Source organism: Mus caroli, chromosome 8, assembly GCF_900094665.2.
Source record: "Mus caroli chromosome 8, CAROLI_EIJ_v1.1, whole genome shotgun sequence".
NCBI lineage: Eukaryota > Metazoa > Chordata > Mammalia > Rodentia > Muridae > Mus > Mus caroli.
The window spans coordinates 113,533,038-113,550,132 of NC_034577.1; the positions used below are offsets into that span (position 1 = coordinate 113,533,038).

Consider the following 17,095-nt stretch of genomic DNA (forward strand, 5'->3'; position numbering starts at 1 on the left):
CCAGACTCCTGTATCTCCCTCTGCATGGTGACTTCATTGGCTCTTTCCTGTGTAGTCAGTGAACTCACTCAAGAGCTGCCCCTGATAAACCTGTTTTTATACTAAGAAAGAAAGAGGGGAGGGGAGAAAAAGAAGAGGTCTATTTTGGCTCTCAGTTTGATAGATTCTAGAGTCTAGACCATGTTCAGGTAGTGTAGTGGCCATTCCTGGTTNTCAACTTGACTATATTTGGAATGAACTACAATCCAGAATTGGAAGACTCACCAGTGACCCTTATCTGGAGGCTTGGAGTCTGAACTGGATCTTGGTATGGAGATCTTGAGGCATAGTGGCTATGGATTCCAATTCCAGAAGATTAAATCTCTGAGTTCAAGGTCATCTGGGATTAAAGGTGTGGTGGCACACACCTTTAATCTGGGCTACACTTTAGGCTGGAGACTATAAGGACATTGGAAGAAGGGAGTCTTGCTCTTGCTTCTTCGCCTGCTTGCCGTGTGGGACTGAGTAACTGCTAGATCCTTGGACTTCCTTTCACAGCTATGACTGAACCATTGTTGGGAATTGGGCTGCAGACTGTAAGTCATCAATAAATTCCTTTACTATTTAGAGACTATCCATAAGTTCTGTGACTCTAGAGAACCCTGACTAATACAGGTAGTAAGGTCCCACTGTGGCCAGAGTGTGACAGTAAAATTATCCCACCTTATCAGATGCCAGAAAGCAAAAACTGGACTCCTGAACAGATCTCCCACTGAGACTAACCTGTTAAGATTCTTACATAAGAGCCGGCTTGTGACACACACCTTTAATCCCAATACTTGGGAAACAGAGGTAGATGACTCCTAGTTGAAAGCCAGCCTGAGCTACAGAGTGAGTTCCAGGACAGCCTGGGCTGCACAGAGAAACTCTGTCCCAGGGACGGGGCAGGGAGAGCCTACACTGCACCTCTTAGTAGAGGATCCCTGGGGACTCAGACTTTTAATATTTGGGCTTTTGGAAACAAGATCCCAACTTATAACATCCTTCAAACAAACTGTTGGAGCTTGTGTACTGCAGTTAGATGGACAGAGTAATGCACAGTGCAAGAAACAAGATTCCTAACTTATAGAGGAATTCTGGGGTTTGAACTACCAGAAAGGAAGAGAGAAATTGTGTATGTTTGAGCTTGTTTATAACTTGTCATTGGTTGCTCAGAACAGCTTGTGATCCCAGGAGTCCTCTGTCCTTCCCTGCAAACATACACCGGGACAGCCATTCGCCCCACTACTTTATGGCATGTGTGCCAATAATTAACTGCCTTTACAGATCAGAAGTTGACTTAGTCCTGGCAGCCAAAGTAACTGTAAATTCATCTGGAGGGTGGAAAAGCTCACTGGGCATGCACACAGAACACCAGCCCCTTAGAATTCTCAAGCTAGTTAGCCTGGCTGTGTCTTTGTGTAAAATTGATGTTCCTGTGGGGAGTGTCTAGTGCCTTGATATTTGGAGGGAGGGAGAGGGAAACAGAACCTACAGGTTTATGCATGGTCTATACCAAAAAGGATTTATAGTAGTAACTTTAGCCGCTGGAAGTGGCAATAATTCCATCTATGTCTGGGCATACAGGTTCCAGAATATTCCTGAATGGCAGTCGTGAGACATATGCAGTAGCCATATAACCTCAGTTTACTTACTTGGAAGGTTGATAAAGGGATTAAGAATTGCATGAGGAAGCTGGGCATGCTGGCACATCCCATTAATCTCAGCACCTGGGAGGCAGAGACAGGCAGATATCTGAGTTTCGGGACAGCCAGAGCTACAGAATGAGACCTTGTCTCAGAAAAACAAAACAAACAACCAACCCACGAGGCGTGAGGAAATGCGTTCGTTTTTCAGGAGTCTTGCAGCATTCTCAGCACCTGACAGATGGGCTGTCCCACGTTATCCAGTCATCAGTAAGCAAGCTTTTCTTGAGAGCTCTGGATGACTTGACTGCAGTTGACAGGAGTGGCTTGAGGATGGTGCTTTGACTGGAGAGTTCTCTCTCACATATATAGAGTGTGTTTCCAGCACATCCTCAGGTACCAGGCTGTGACAACCCCATAAGGGAGCTGCTGCTGTTCTTGTCCTTCAGATGACGGTGTTGAGGCCTGGCAGCTGTGCTTGACTTGGCCTGAGATTTTAAACCCTGGAAGCAGTAGAACAGGGATTCAAGCTTTAACTCACAAGCCCAAATAAAAGAGCAGCCTTTCCCCCTTTACCAGCCTGCTGCTTGCTAAGGTTCAGATATCTGGTTGGTCACTCAGTCTTCGTTTCTTACGAAGGTTTATGCATGGTCTATACCAAAAAGGATTTATAGTAGTAACTTCAGCCGCTGGAAGTGGCAATAATTCCATCTATGTCTGGGCATACAGGTTCCAGAATATTCATCTCAAGAAGTCTCAAGACTTTTAGGAATATAAAAAAAAAAACCTGCCAACTTGTTAGACTCAAGTTTGACTGAAACTAAAAGCAAACCAACTTGTACCAGAGCCCCAGAAAGGGCTGTGAGCAGGTTAGAAAAGTCTTGTGAACCGTACACAAGATAGCATGCAGTTTACCACACGGGCATTGTGTGCTGCAGTATCAGTTTTATGACTTCCAAATTAGACTGGACATTTGGTTTTGCATAACAGTTGGTTTGAAAGATACCTTTGTTTATGAGGTTGCCTTTAGGCGTAAAATGGCAGAGTAGGGATTTGTCAGGTTTTAAGCAGAGTATATGAGACTTGGTGGCCAGGTCAGCGTTGCTGACTTCTATTGTTACCAGTGCTACCCAGGCAGCTGGAGAGATGAAAAGTCTCTGTGCCTCATGGAGACTTCAAAATAGACAGTGCAATTAAAACTGCAATGCTAGGGATCAGATGTTACACACCAAGGAGTTCATGTGTTCAGTATGTTGGCTTAGCCTGCCTTAATTAGAAGCTATATACACACACACACACACACACACACACACACACACATTGGGACTGTGCACAAACATTCTCTCAAACAGCAGAAAGCACAGATTTCCCATTCTGGCCGTTGTCCTACCTGGCATTCACCCCTGCCCACTGTATGAGTGAGTGCCGTAGGCACCAGGGATGCTCACAGCATTCTACAGAGCTCAGAGGCTGTGCACATAACTTCTAACTTGTCCTTACTTGCTGTCTGCTCTCACTCTCTAACCCAGACGGGCTGCAGTTCACTGTTCACTTCAGGCTGGCCAGTGTTTGCCGTCCTGGATAGGACTGACTTCAGTATTCCTTCCTCTCCAGTGATGGTAGATGACCAGAGAATCTTATCTACTGTGTATTTTGAGTGACTTAAGATAGATTGTTTTGGGTTTTGGGATTTTGTTTGTTTTTCTTGTCTTATTTGCGGGGTGGGGTGGGGCAGGGTTCCAGACAGAGTTTCTCTGTGTATCCTTCGATATCCTGGAACTCATCCCTCTTTAGATCCCCTTGTCTCTGCCTCCTGAGTACTGGCTTAAAGGCGTGTACCACCACTTCCTGTTGATAGGCTGGTTTTATCTGAAAATTTATAATGTAATCATTGTGTTTTGCAAGTGATTGATTTAAAATGATTTATTACATATTCAGTTACCCAGCAAACATAGTTTTTTTTTTTTTTTTTTTTTTTTTTTTGCAACTAGGTTGCTCCTGGCTAGAAACATTTTGATGCCAACTCTTGACAGTGAATGTTTAAAACAGGTGATCTTTTAATTTTTTTTCTTGTTTAAATTCTTTCCCTCTGTGTGTGTATGTGTGTGAGAGAGCATGTGGTCAGAAGTCAACCTGCAGGTGCTGGCCCTCTTTCTCCATGTTGGTCCAGAGACCTTCTTGGGTTTTCTTGCTCAGCAGGTGCCTTTACCCACTAAGCCATCTTGCTCGCCCATCTTATTTATTTATTTATTTATTTATTTATTTATTTATTTATTTGGGGGGGGTTGTTTTGTTTTGAGACAGGGTTTCTCTGCGTAGCCCTGGCTGTTGTCCTGGAACTCACTCTATAGACCAGGCTGGCCTCGAACTCAGAAATCCGCCTGCCTCTCTTATTTTATTTTTGAGACAGGTTTTATTCTATAGCCTAGGCAGGCCTTTGACTCAATATGCAACGCAGGCTATAAATTTTTCAAAGTAAAATTTGGGCTGTAGCTTGGTGATAGGGCACGCTACCTGACATGTGCAAAGTCCTGAATTCACAAATTGAAAACTATGTTGTATCTTTAATAGGTAGATATGAAGTTACGGAAAGACAATGTATAAAGAAAGTAAAGGTGTGTGACCTTGGTGCCTCTAAGCGCAGAGTAAACCTGAGTTCAATAACTTGTACATTTTGCTAGATACGGAACAGCTTTTGTTTTTCCAGCCCCAGAATATAGAGTGGAATGAATTCCAAACACTTCCTCCTCTGTGTTAGGATTTGACTTCTGTTGCTTATGAGATAGAAATACTGGCTACTTGCTGCTAGGTGTGATGTCTACACTTATTCTCAGCCCCAGGTTAGGTGGCCACCTGTAAAACAAGTGCAGCAGTGTGCATTTTTTACTGAGTCAGGGTTTCACTATGTAACACAGGGTGGCCTCCATCTCCCAAGTGTTGTGTTACAGGCATGCATCGCTACAGCCAGCAGAGCAAGGTGCTTTCTATGAGTTGTGGAGGTGGAAAAACCAAAAAAGAACCATTTGCTTCATTCAATCTGGATTCATAGAAATAGAAGTGTGTCTTCTAAAAGGAAAAAGTTCTTTTATATAAGTATATGATTTAAATGTCTAAAAATATTCTGTCATAGTTCATTTGTACAGCAGCTACCTGGATAGCTTTGGTTGGACTCTGGAGTCAGTGGTCCCAGAGCTCTGCTTTTGAAGAGCAGTGTTGTAGGCTGGGTAGAAGTCTTAGAGTGCGGGGGATGGGGTTTGAAGAGGTGACAAGAAACTGCTTGAGAGGCAGAGGAAGAGAAAAGGGCTCAGTTAGAAACTGCAGCTGACCTAGGGTAAGATCTCATTCCAGTGTAGAAACCTTACTTTCAGAAGTCAGTCCCCACGAGTCCCAATAGTTCACTGTCCTTGGCAGTTCATGGCTTATTATTGTTCACTTTTCTTCACCTGTGCCAGCTGCAGGATGGCACAGGGCTGAGTGGAGGCCAGCCATAGGCGGCAGAGTTATGCCCTTGCACTCCACAGGGAGGCATGTGGTTTTGGGAGGAGGGGTTGTGTGGAACAAGGGCAGAGGGCATGTGGGCCAGGAGGATGGGCCCAGGCTGAGACTATGGTTTGTGTCTTTTGCAGATCTGTGGGTCCTGATGGATGTGGCCGAGAGCCCTGAACTGGATCCTCACTCCCCAGAGGATGAAGAGCAGCCGGCACTCTCAGATGATGACATTCTGAGGGAAAGTNGATCTGAACAAGATTTGGATGGAGCTGGGGAAAGGGCTTCTGATTTGGAGGAGGAGGAAAATGCAACCAGGGTACAAAGCCAGAAGGAGACATCCTCGGATGAGGAAGACCGAGCCAGTGAGCCCAAGTTCCAAGATCAGGACTCAGAGGCTCATGAGCTGAGCAGGGGCCCAGCAGGATCCCCATGCGAGGAAGGGGATGATGTTGAGGAAGATGGGACGAGTGACCTCAGGGACGAAGCCTCCTCAGTGACCCGGGAACTGGACGAGCATGAACTAGACTATGATGAGGAGGTCCCCGAGGAGCCAGCTCCTGCTGCCCAGGANGAGGAGGCTGAGAAGGCTGGGGCTGAGGAGGAGGAGGAGAAGGGGGAAGGGGCTCCCGGAGAGGAAGGGAAGCCTGATGTTCAAAGTGTGGGAGACCAAGAACCCCCAGAAGCTGCCAAGGAGAAGAAGAAAGAGGATGGTGACGGGGAGATCGATGATGGCGAGATAGACGTGAGTATGGTGGAGCTGTCAAGATGTGCCTGATCCAGGAGAAGCGGGCCCAGCAGGACTCTCAGGCTCCCTTGTTCCTAGAGAGAGGGTCAGTGGTAGGCTGGGCTAGGGTGCAGGAAAATGAGAGCTTGTGTGGAGGCAGGAAAGCAATTGCTCACAGTGTAGAATGGGAAGTAGGCTTATGCAGAGAACCTCAGAGAGGAGAGCTATCGGGGCATCTCTTGAGATTCAGGTTCAAGAGAAGATCCCATCTTTAAATCTTCACATGGAATCATGGGTGTGAAGGTCAGGTTTTCTTTGCAGATGATTCTGTTGGGAGAGCGTGATTGGGAGGTTTGGAAGACATAGCCTGAAGTTCAGAGCAGTTGAGCTCAAAGCAGGTGAGGGAGGGGCAGACTAGATGAGCCAGCTGAGGTTTCTCAGAAAGCACCTGCTTGTCTGGTAGGAGATAGGTTAAACATATCAGATGATCTAGAGAGAGGGACCTAAGATTCTCACATGCACCATTCCTGCAGCAGCCTGTTGGTCCCTGCACACTTAGTTCATTTTAGGGTTTCATGGATGGAGGATGACTTTGGCCATACAGGCTGGTTGGTAGCAGGGCTTTGTGTCCCAGTGGTAGAGTAAATGGGGTGTAGTTGCTGCAAGTGTATCAGATGTCTCACATCTTCTCCCAGCTGGGGAGTAAAGTCTTCTGAGTTACCTGCTTAGTCCCCTCAGGAAGAACTAAGCTGTACATGATTTCTTGGCTCCTGTGTGTATGTGCGAGTGTGAGTGTGTGTGCATGCGTGCGTGTGCATGCGTGCGTGTGCTTCACCCTTGGAGAAATTGATCTTTCCCTCAGGGGTTGGTGAAAGGGAAAAGATGCTGTGTTGTTCCAGGTGGGATTATCAACTGTGTTTTAGCTGTGCCTGGTGTCAGGCTGCTCCCTGTGAAATGCCCTTCCTCTTCCCACAGTGAAAGTCAGAGAGGGTGAGGTGGGGGTACTGGTAACTCTTGTGTTGTGCTGTGGGTATGGGCAGTGGGGAAATGGTTTGAACCAAGCCCACCCTAGACAGCATTCATAGTCTTTGTGTGCTGGTTTCCTTTGGAAACAGTGTATGGGATGAATCTGCCACTTGACTTTCTGGCCCAACACAGTTCCACAGTATGTTACCTGCTACCCCAATGTGAATGGTCCTGCAGTCTATGGGAAATAGCATGCTACTAAAAGACCCCAGCCCAGCATCCTTTAGTAACAGGAGAGGTCCTTCCTTCCTACTGTTCTAGCCCACAGTACCCTGTGGTTCATGTTGTTGGGAAGTCTTGGACACTGGGGATCCTGGAAGTGTATAAGGATCACAATTGCATGCTGAAGATATAATAGGACAGGTAGGCAAGTGGGCACCATAACTGATAAGTTTTAGCCTGGCCCATGATAGCACAGTGACTCCAGGCCAGCAGCCACTTTCCCTGTAAGCTCCTCTCCTGGACCCTGTCTTCCTCCCATTCCACAATATTGTTTGCATGTTTGAACTATGTTCCTACGTCTCTATAGGCTCATGGGCCTCGACTGGGATTTTTCTTTTCCCCTGAGACAGGGTTTCTCTGTGTAGCCCTGGATGTCCTGGATCTCGCTCTGTAGACCAGGCTAGCCTCGAACTCAGATCCACACCACCACTGCCTGGTTATCCACTGTGATTCTTGCTTAGCATATTTGTTGTTCTTATCATGGTCTTAGATAATTGCTGCATCACCAGACTCCCTCCTCAGGGACAGTCTCCTAGGCCAAGACCTACTTGGCATGGCATTCTGAAGATGAATATCTGAGAGATGAATATCTCTCAGGCAGAGCCTCTACATGAGTGTTTAGGATGCTGTTTAGTTAGTTTGGACTGTGGGCCAGCTGCTTGTTGGTATTTGCTGGAAAGGATATTCCCTGTCAGATGATATTTAGTGAGCATGGGGTTCTGCAGAGCAGGAGATGTGGCGTGACATCCCCTGTCACCAGAGGAAAACAAGGGCATCCTTTCTGATCCCTCTGACCTGTTCCTAGAGACGCACGCCATGGTCGGTTGCATCTGCAGGACACCGGGAACAGCCCGTGTGTGTTTAACCAGGGATTGTTCTTTGACTCTGTGGCTAATGGCTTTGTTCTGCTTTTGTCTCCTCATGGGGTCAGCAGGCCAAGGCAGAAGGCATGTTTGCCCACTCTTCCCCTGGTGCCAGGGCTATCCAGAGAGCATAGGACCATGGGCATAGCTTGACTACAAGGAGTCTAGGCTGATGGGAATAGGTTGGTGAACAAGCCCTGGGCACAGGGGTGGCTGGTGAGACCCCAAAGTAGTGGTCAGGTCTTGGCTCCCCTGAGGACCCTGGAAATGCAACTTGGGTTCTACTCTCTGTAAAGCTTCTGGGTCATTCTAAAGTAATGGTGAGGTAAAGAGTGAGCCATAGGTAGTGTTGCCATCAGGGTCACCTGATGTCCCCATGAGAGGCAAGTAGATTTCAGTTGTAAAGGACATGAAGTACTGGGGTTTATATTATACACTGTTAACGTATGTAGTAGTAAAGACCAAAGTATGACCATTGCCTGCTTGCGATGGATAGAAACAGAAGTTCTGCTCTGAAGTGTTAGGTGGAGCCTACCATTTCCACAGCACTCTTCTGAGGTTATAGGTGACTGAAGACCATCTGTGGTGTAACTGGGCACTTAAGAATGTGGAACTGGAGGTGAGCTGATGAGGACGTACCTGTGGAAAAGGTGGATGCTCCCCCAGCCTCTCTGCTTCCAGCCTGGTGAAGAGGTGTGGTGGGAAGTGGTGTGGCTCCCTCCAGATGACTGTCCTCTGTTCCAGGATGATGACCTGGAGGAAGGCGAGGTGAAGGACCCCAGTGACCGGAAGGTGAGGCCTCGCCCCACCTGCCGATTCTTCATGAAAGGTAACTGTCTGCCTCCAGCCCTTTTGCGGCCATCTGTGTAGCCTCTGCTCTCTTGGGGCCATGGTGGTGATCCATCCTCCTCTGGGCACACTGTTGATGTCAGTGAGGCTTCACGGGGCTAGACTGCAAGAGTTGATGGCAGTGAGGTGCTGTTGGTGGTAAACATGGGCCTTTCATTGGCCTGTCATTGCCTTAAAAACTGCCATAGAGGAGAGCCCCTCTTCTTACCCTGCAGGTGTCGGGCTTGTGTACAGCAGACCCAAGGCTGCAGCACACAGTGGCAGTTGTTTCTGAGTGCTTCTTTCTATAAGGCCAGCTGTTCCAGTCTTAGCATTCCCCTCCTCTGTTAGAAAGAGCCACTTCTTACAAGATGGGTTAGAAGCAGGTCCGTTACTTGGGGGTGGTATTGAAAAGGCAAGGGGAAGCCTCTAAGGGCATCAGTCCTGCAGAGGACTAATGCAATGCAGCAGCTTCAGCAGGGGCATTGTCTTCCTCACAGTCCAGATGTGATCTGTGCTCTGGCTTTGTAACGCCAGGGGTGGGGGTGGGTTCAGACATGGAATCAAGAGTCTCCAGTCTGGATGTTCTTCAGTGGTTTGGGTGTATTTCTTGTTAGTGTTTTCCTTGGACAGATAGGCAGGTGTTTTCTCTTGCGCGTGGATGACTTTGCTCGCTTCGCCAGCCTGTGTGTGCAGTCTAAGTTCACAAGAGCTTCCTGTACTTCTTTTCCAGATGTTGTGACACCATTATCCACTCTTCTTCCACCAATACCAAATTCCATACCACTCAGAGGCCAGGTTAAAGGTACAAAATATCCTGTGTTCACTCTCTGTTGTGCCTTAAAGTCCCCTGCGCCAGAGGCCAGACTTCTTTCTCCTGGATCCAGAGCACAGCTGGGATGCCAACAGGGAGGAGGCTTGAGGGACAGAACTGCTGTGGCCCTTTTCTCCTTAGTGTCCATAGAGCTGGGGAGGAGATGCAGGTTGAGACCATGGCGCTGCACTTGAAGAACAGGAGCTCCCACAGACGGGCAGTGGAGCCCCGTCCTGCTCATGGGGAGAATGTGCCTGAGGAGTGAGCCCCAAACAGCTCTGTCCCTCAGGTCACGAGATGCCCTGGTGATGGGATGTTCATGAAAATTCCACTCAGGCTTGCTTCTCTGGTCTTGGGATGCCAAGTGAAAAGAGTTGGCCCATAAGTTGCACAGCCGATTGTGTGTGTTGGGGTGGGATACAGGGCAGTGTATAGGTGACCTTCACTTGGAAATGCCCCAAGCATCCTAAGGGTGAAGAGCTGTGATACCACGTCTTAGTTCTTAGAAATCTTTGCTATTTAACGTGCTGATATTTCAAGAAATGTAAGTGCAAGCAGAAGACCCTTTCCAGGTAATGTCATGAGGAATCAGTGCAGTCGTCCCCAGCAGATGTGCAGATTGCAGCAGCAGAAGTGTGTACCACACGGATCTATACTTGGTTCTCAGTATACTGCTCTCAGACTGCTGCACAGAGCCTTTGCAGTTGAGAAGCTTGTTGGGGACTTTTGGGACAGGCCAGCAGCATCAGCATAAGTCAGAGCAAGAGCCAGAGGTTCACACCCTGATCTAGTCTCAGGCTTACCAAGCACAGATCAGATGAAGTAAAGGTAGCTCTTAGTGAGACATCTGTGTACACTTGGGTAGGATTGCTGCTTTAGCACACTGGGTGAGCACCGCTGGTTACACTAAGCTGGGTTTGGGTTTTTCATGAGTGAGGCAATGCATGGTGAAGTTTCTGCAGTCAAGTGGGAAGCAGCTTAGGTGGTTGTCTTAGCATTTCTGTTGCTTTGATAAAACACCGGAACCAAAGGCAATCTGGGGAGGCATGGTTGGTATTTCAGTTTACAGTCCCACATCATAGTCCGTTATGGAAAGAAGGAAAGGAGGAGAGGAGAGGAGGGTAGGCAGGCAGGCAGGGACTGAAACAGTGGCTATAGAGAAACCCCGCTTACTGCTTGTTCCCCTTTCTCAGTTTGCTTTCTTCTATACTCTAGGACTACCTGCTTGGGGTAACACTGGCCACCCACATCAATTACTTAAGAAAAAGACCACAGGCTTGCCTATAGGCCAGTCTTGAAGTTTGGTGGGGCTTTTTTTCTTGAGGTTTCTCTTCCCAAATGAATGTAGCCTTTGTCAGGTTGACCTAAAAACTAGCCAGGGCCGTGAGTGTGAACAGTAGTAGTGTTTCCAGGGTGAGTACAGTGAACAGACATGAACATAGCGTTTTCAGGGTGGTGTTAATTGCTGCTTCCCTTTCTCTCATCCTGTTTATAACGTGCAGGAGGAGAGGAATGGTGAGCTTGACTTCTCTGGGATGTCGTTCTCATCATTGTAGGAATTTTTCCCCTGTGGCTTGCCTACAAGTTATAAGCATAGTGTTTAGTTGAACTCAGTTGATCATCCTTTTCATAGGGCTAGAGAGACAGTTCAACAGTTAATAGCAGATAAGGTTCTTGGAGGACTCAAGTTCAATTACCAACTCCCATGTCAGGCAGCTGGCTGTTGGCTATAAATCCAGCTCTTGAGGGTCTGGTGCCCTCCATTGGACTCTGCAGGTATTGTACTCACATGTGGCCATGTACTTACACCCACACATACACAAAAGTAATTCTTTAGCTGGACATGTATGGTTGTGTACACCTTTAATCCCAGAACTTTAGAAGACAAAGACAGACATATAAGTGCCAGGTCAACCCGGGCTGCAAATACTATGTCAAAAAAGAAAAAAACAATAATGAGAAAAGTTACTTTAGAAATAAAACTAAGGCTGTTTTCTTAGCAAAGGTGTGGGTATACTGGAACCCTTGCACACTGCTGGTGGGAACGTGAAATAAAAGTTGAGCAGTTCCTCAGAAGCTGAGAAATAGAACAGCTATGGCCAAGTATGTGTCTGTCTCTTCAGATACCATGATCAAGGCAACAAAGAAAAAGGGATTGGGAGGTTACTGGTGGAGAGGGAGAGTCCAGGAACACAGTGGCAGAGCATGGCAACAGGCAGGCATAGCTCTGCAGCCAGAGCTAAGAGCTTGTATCTTAAATGCAGCTCGGAGGCAAGGAGGGAGCGAGAGAGAGGCACTAACCAGGAACCAACCCGATTGGCTTTTGAAACGCACAGGTCTTCCCCGAGTGACACACCTTCTAATCCTTCCCAAACAGTTGTACCAGCTGTAGACCAAGCATTCAAATCTATGAGCCTAAGGCTCACTCAGACCACCACCTACCTACCTACCTACCTACCTACCTACCTTCCTTCCTTCCTTCCTTCCTTCCATCCTTCCATCCATCCCTGCTCCATTTGAGTTGTGGCAGTATCATAATGAAAAATACAGTTAGTTCAACTTTAAAAGTCCTCACTGGTCTTTCTCAGCCTCAGCACAGACTAAAGCAGGAGTTCTCAACCTGTGAGTGGCACCCCTCTGGGTCACATACCAGATATCCTGCACAGCGGGTATGTACAGGACATAACAGTACTAAAGCCGGGCTGTGGTGGTGCAGGCCTTTAATCCCAGCACTTGGGAGGCAGAGGCAGGCGGATTTCTGAGTTCGAGGTCAGCCTGGACTACAGAGTGAGTTCCAGGACAGCCAGAGCTACACAGAGAAACCCTGTCTCAAAGAAACAATAATAATAATAAACAGTACTAAAATTACAGTTATGAAGTCTCAATGAAATAATTTTGTGGTTGGGGCCACCACAACCTAAGAAACTGTATTAAAAGGTTACAGTGTTAGAAAGGTTGAGAGCTTGTGGTCTGAAGTCTCCTGAGGGAGGCTTTAAGCAATCTCATAATTCTTACCCGTGTAAAATCAAGTCAGAAGGCAAGCTACATTTTCCAACATAAAATGTGTTACTGTTCCAAAGGAGAGCATTGAGCAGAGTGAGGAAATGCTGAGACAATGCAGAGTCAGAATCCAGCGAGACATCTGCCAAAACCTATAGTCCAGTGGTTCTCAACCTGTGGGTCACGACCCCTCTGAGGGTCAGCTGACCTCTTGACAGGGGTTGCCTAAGACCATTAACACAGATATTTACATTACAGTTCATAAAGGTAGCAGATTTACAACAAAAATAATTTTATAATTATTTTCACCACAACATGAGTAACTATTTGAAAGGTCTGAGCATTAGGAAGGTTGAGAACTGCTGCTTAATCTGTGCCTGATGTCGGAGAGCTTAGTTGGCTCCACCCTTGCAGTTTGCTGACTGCAGCACACTTCTCTATGGGGTTTGTTCCACCCCCTGTCTGCACGAAGCTTTCTTTGACAGATGCCCCACAGCTTTAATACCTCCAGCAGCTGGGGTCTCCAACACTTTCATGGCTTCATGTAATGGCCTCTTCCAAATTCCATGACGGGGACGGGGCTCACCTACCTCACAACTGACCTCAGCCCCTCTTCCCTTGAGACTCTACAACCCCTTTACTGCATCCTTCATGACTCTGAAGCCAGAACCCATGCCGCCAAGTTTGGCTGCCTTGTGATGAAATTTGGGCCCCCTCCTTGGATTACATTTGGATAAACTTAGATTTATTGCTCTCTAGGAACAGATCATTCCTTAAGCCTTATCACAGATGGCATGTAGGATCAGCTGGGGAGGGTCCTGAGGGTGCCGCTCCCCTTAGTTCCATTTCTCCTATCTCTCTCTGCACAAACCTTAGCTCCTAAATTAAGTTTTCTCAGTATTTTTGGTTTTTCGAGACAGGGTTTCTCTGTATAGCTCTGGCTGTCCTGGAACTCACTCTGTAGACCAGGCTGGCCTCGAACTCAGAAATCCGCCTGCCTCTGCCTCCCAAGTGCTAGGATTAAAGGCATGTGCCACCACACCCAGCATCAGTATATTTTTAAACATTTGTTTTTATTATGTTAAATATGTGTAGGTGTGCATGTGAGTACAGGTAACTGTTGATGCCAGAAGTATTAGAACCCCTGCAGCTGCAGTCACAGGCTGTGGTGAGCTGTCTAGCATGGGTGCTGAGAACTGAACTCCAGGCTTCTACAAAACAGTATATGCTCTTAACCACAGAGCCACCTCTCCAGCCCTGATGCTGCTGCTGTTGCTGGAGACAGGGTTTTCTCTGTGTAACCCTGGATGTTCTGGAACTTGCTCTGTAGACTAGAACTCAGACCTCCACCTGCCTCTGCCTCACAAGGGTTGTGATTAAAGGTGTGGCCGTTGTGGCTCACATTTTGTATTTCTTTTTTCCCCAGTTGTCCTTTTCCATTTGAGACCTGCATAGAGTGATTACTAATACTAAAGCAACAGAGGCAGTATTGGGTTGTCTTGGCATCTCCTCTGTCAGTTTAGCCTTAGGCAGATTCTTAAACCATAAAGCAACCATATTCTTTGCCAGAATATCACAAGAATGGTCTCTGGACCAGCTGCTAATACTGTTCCATAGGCAACCTCTTGAGCTGGGACTCTGTAGTCCACATTGCTCTCAGCACTACTCATTGTCTCCCAAGCTCCTACCAGGATGTCCCATTAAGCCTTTGTTTACAGTATTCAAACCCTTTCTTACTTGAAGGTCCCAACATCTTGCACAGTTCTTTTGAGAGAAAGAGAGAGAGTGAGAGAGAGAGAGAGAGACGTATCATGGGCCTATCACAGCAATACCCCATTCCTGGTACCATCTATCTTAGTTACTTTTTAATTGCTGTGATGAGACACCATAAACAGGACAACTTAGAGAAAAAGAGTCTGTTTGGAAGTTCCCAGGTTCAGAGGGTGAATCTATGACCACTGGTGTGGAGAGCAGTCAGGCATGGTGCTGCAGTAGTAATGGAGCACTTAGAGCCTTATCTGCAAGTAGGACAGACATCTGGGCATCATGTGGCTTTTGAAACTTCAACGTCTGACCCTTCCACCAACAAACCCACACTTCTTAGCCCTTCCCAAACAGTCCCAGTAACTGAGACCAAGCATTCAGATATATAAACCTAAGGGGGGGGGAGGGGTCATTCTTACTCACACTGCTGCATCAAGCCCTCTGTTGTGTTTGTTCAAGAGGAATTAAAATGTGACCACCTAAACACTTGTGTGTGGGCATGAGGGTCCTGCTTGGTTGATCCAGAAACGAAGCTGGATGTTCACAGGGAGTGTATGGGGGAGTGAAACTCAGAGCCTTGAACCTCAAGTTGAGCACCAGATCACCACTCAAGGAGCTCCACTGTAGCTGTACCCTTTAATCTTTCCCACTCTGTCAGGAGCTTTTCTAGCAGTGTCTGGGCGTGTCTGGGTTGTTGGACTCCCTGATGTTCAGTGATGTGCACCCTTTTCATGCTCTTATGTGCCCTTCTATGCATGTCATATCGGTGTGTGTTCTCCTTCATGCTTATAACTTGGAATGCCTCGGGGTGGCCTGTAGCCTATGGGAGTTCTCCAGACCATTCAGGGACTCTGAAATTAGAGCAGTTTTCATAGTGGTAAGTAAGACACTCCTACTGTGAGCGCACATATGTAAAGGCCAGCCTCAGTTATGTTAGTAAGGAAAAAAACTTCAATTTTGACAGGGATATTGTTGTGTATTTTAATTTTAAGACAGTCTCTGGCTGGTGAGATGGCTCAGTGGGTAAGAGCACCCGACAGCTCTTAGCTCTTCCGAAGGCCCGGAGTTCAAATCCCAGCAACCACATGGTGGCTCACAACCATCCGTAATGATCTGACACCCTCTTCTGGAGTGTCTGAAGACAACGACAGTGTACTTACATATAATCAATCAATCAATCAATCAATAAATCTTAAAAAAAAAAAAAAAAAGACAGTCTCACTCTGTAGACCAGGATCTGCCTGCCTCTGTGCCCCCCAACCCTGAGTACTTGGGTTAAAGGTGTGCACCACTGTCCTGGCTCTGACTGGTTGTTTGTTTGTTTTGTAGATTTACAGAGGTAGGTACAATTACATGCCATAAAATGTTGCCACTGTAAATGTATAACCCAGTGATTCTGAGTAAATCTGCCCAGTTGTATGTGCCTCACCTTAGTTCAGTCCTTAAGGACTTACCACTCTAGTGAGACTGCTCAGTGCACACCCTTCCATAGGATGGTAGCCTTCAGGCTAGACAGACAGAGCAGCTAGTAGATAGAGCTCAGAGCTGGGCCCAGATCATGAAGGCTGAAAGCTGCCACTTTGCAGGCAATACTCTGGGAGTCTGGAAAGGTGGCCTAGCAATTGGGAATGCTTGCTACTCCTGCAGAAGACACATGTTCAGTTCTGGCACACACATGGTGGCTTACAACCATTTGTAACTCCAGTTCCAGGAGTACCCTTTTCTGGCCTCCACAGGCACCAAGGACACACACATGGTACACACATACAAAGACATATAGGCAAAACTCCCATGCATATAAAATAAAAGTAAGTAAATATTTTCAAGAAGAGACAACAGTCAGTGTGTGGGTGTTCAGATCTGTTCTCCCATATGAGAATTGGACTTGTGGGCATGACTGCTTTCCAGTGTCCATCAGCCTTGCAGGTGACTCTGAAAAGTTAGAGCAGAGTTCCTGGAAGGTCAATTCAGACCACCCAGTGCCCAGGCTCTCTACGCTGGGTGGACTTCCCGCCCACAACTGGAGAGCTGTGGTGTGACTGAAGAGCCTCTGGAAGGCCTTGCCTCCTATGCATCACACCTGGTATAGCTGCCCCACCAACGCACCAAATGCAGCACAGAGAACCAGCATCGGCACTGAATGTGCACCCTGCCTCAGCATGCATCTGCTCAAAGTAGACGATGCCATCTTCTCCCAGTTTACATACTCCATAGACATGTGCTGACATGTTTATATCTAAGTAGATAATTGACATTTCTTAGTAGAAATCATGTTCAGGAGCAAAGGCTCCCTGGACAGGCAGGATTCTCCCAGAGTGGTTCATGCAAGCCAGCATGGGCATTTATCCAGCTCTGAGCTCCTGAGAGAAGCTGTAGTCTCATGTCTCTAAGCTGAGAGAAAGGACACACAAATTTCCTGTCACAGGAGCCATTATGTGCCCTGAGCCACTGGGTCTTAAGTCCTGTAAGGGCACAGAGCTATAGGTCTGCAGTTTGCTCAATTGCTTAAGGCTTAATTGTTGTATTTCTGTGTAGTCTGCCTTCCTGTCAAGAAGAGTTTGTTAACCAGTGAAGCACTTTGACATTCATGCACGGGCTGTGGTTATTGCTTGTTTGCAGCTGCTTAGACTGGCTGAAAAGGAAACCACGGCGTGTGATAGAGACCACTTTGTCAGAATGTGCGCTCTGGACCAAAACAAGT

General features: G+C 47.1%; 1 protein-coding gene across 6 annotated transcripts in view; it reads left to right on the forward strand.

Moving 5' to 3' along the window:
• The window catches only part of Zc3h18 (zinc finger CCCH-type containing 18), a 50,764-nt gene that overhangs the window by 6,745 nt on the left and 26,924 nt on the right, over positions 1 to 17,095 (forward strand). For 2 of the 6 annotated variants that reach the window (XM_029480521.1, XM_029480522.1), the window contains exons 2-5: positions 3,656 to 3,713; positions 5,291 to 5,895; positions 8,733 to 8,817; positions 9,550 to 9,621. In XM_029480521.1, the coding sequence (XP_029336381.1) occupies positions 3,701 to 3,713; positions 5,291 to 5,895; positions 8,733 to 8,817; positions 9,550 to 9,621 (775 nt within the window). In that variant the 5' untranslated portion in view covers positions 3,656 to 3,700. The remainder of the gene's footprint in view (positions 1 to 3,655; positions 3,714 to 5,290; positions 5,896 to 8,732; positions 8,818 to 9,549; positions 9,622 to 17,095) is intronic. The other 4 variants (XM_021169726.2, XM_021169727.2, XM_021169728.2 and 1 more) reach the window with 2 other exon arrangements.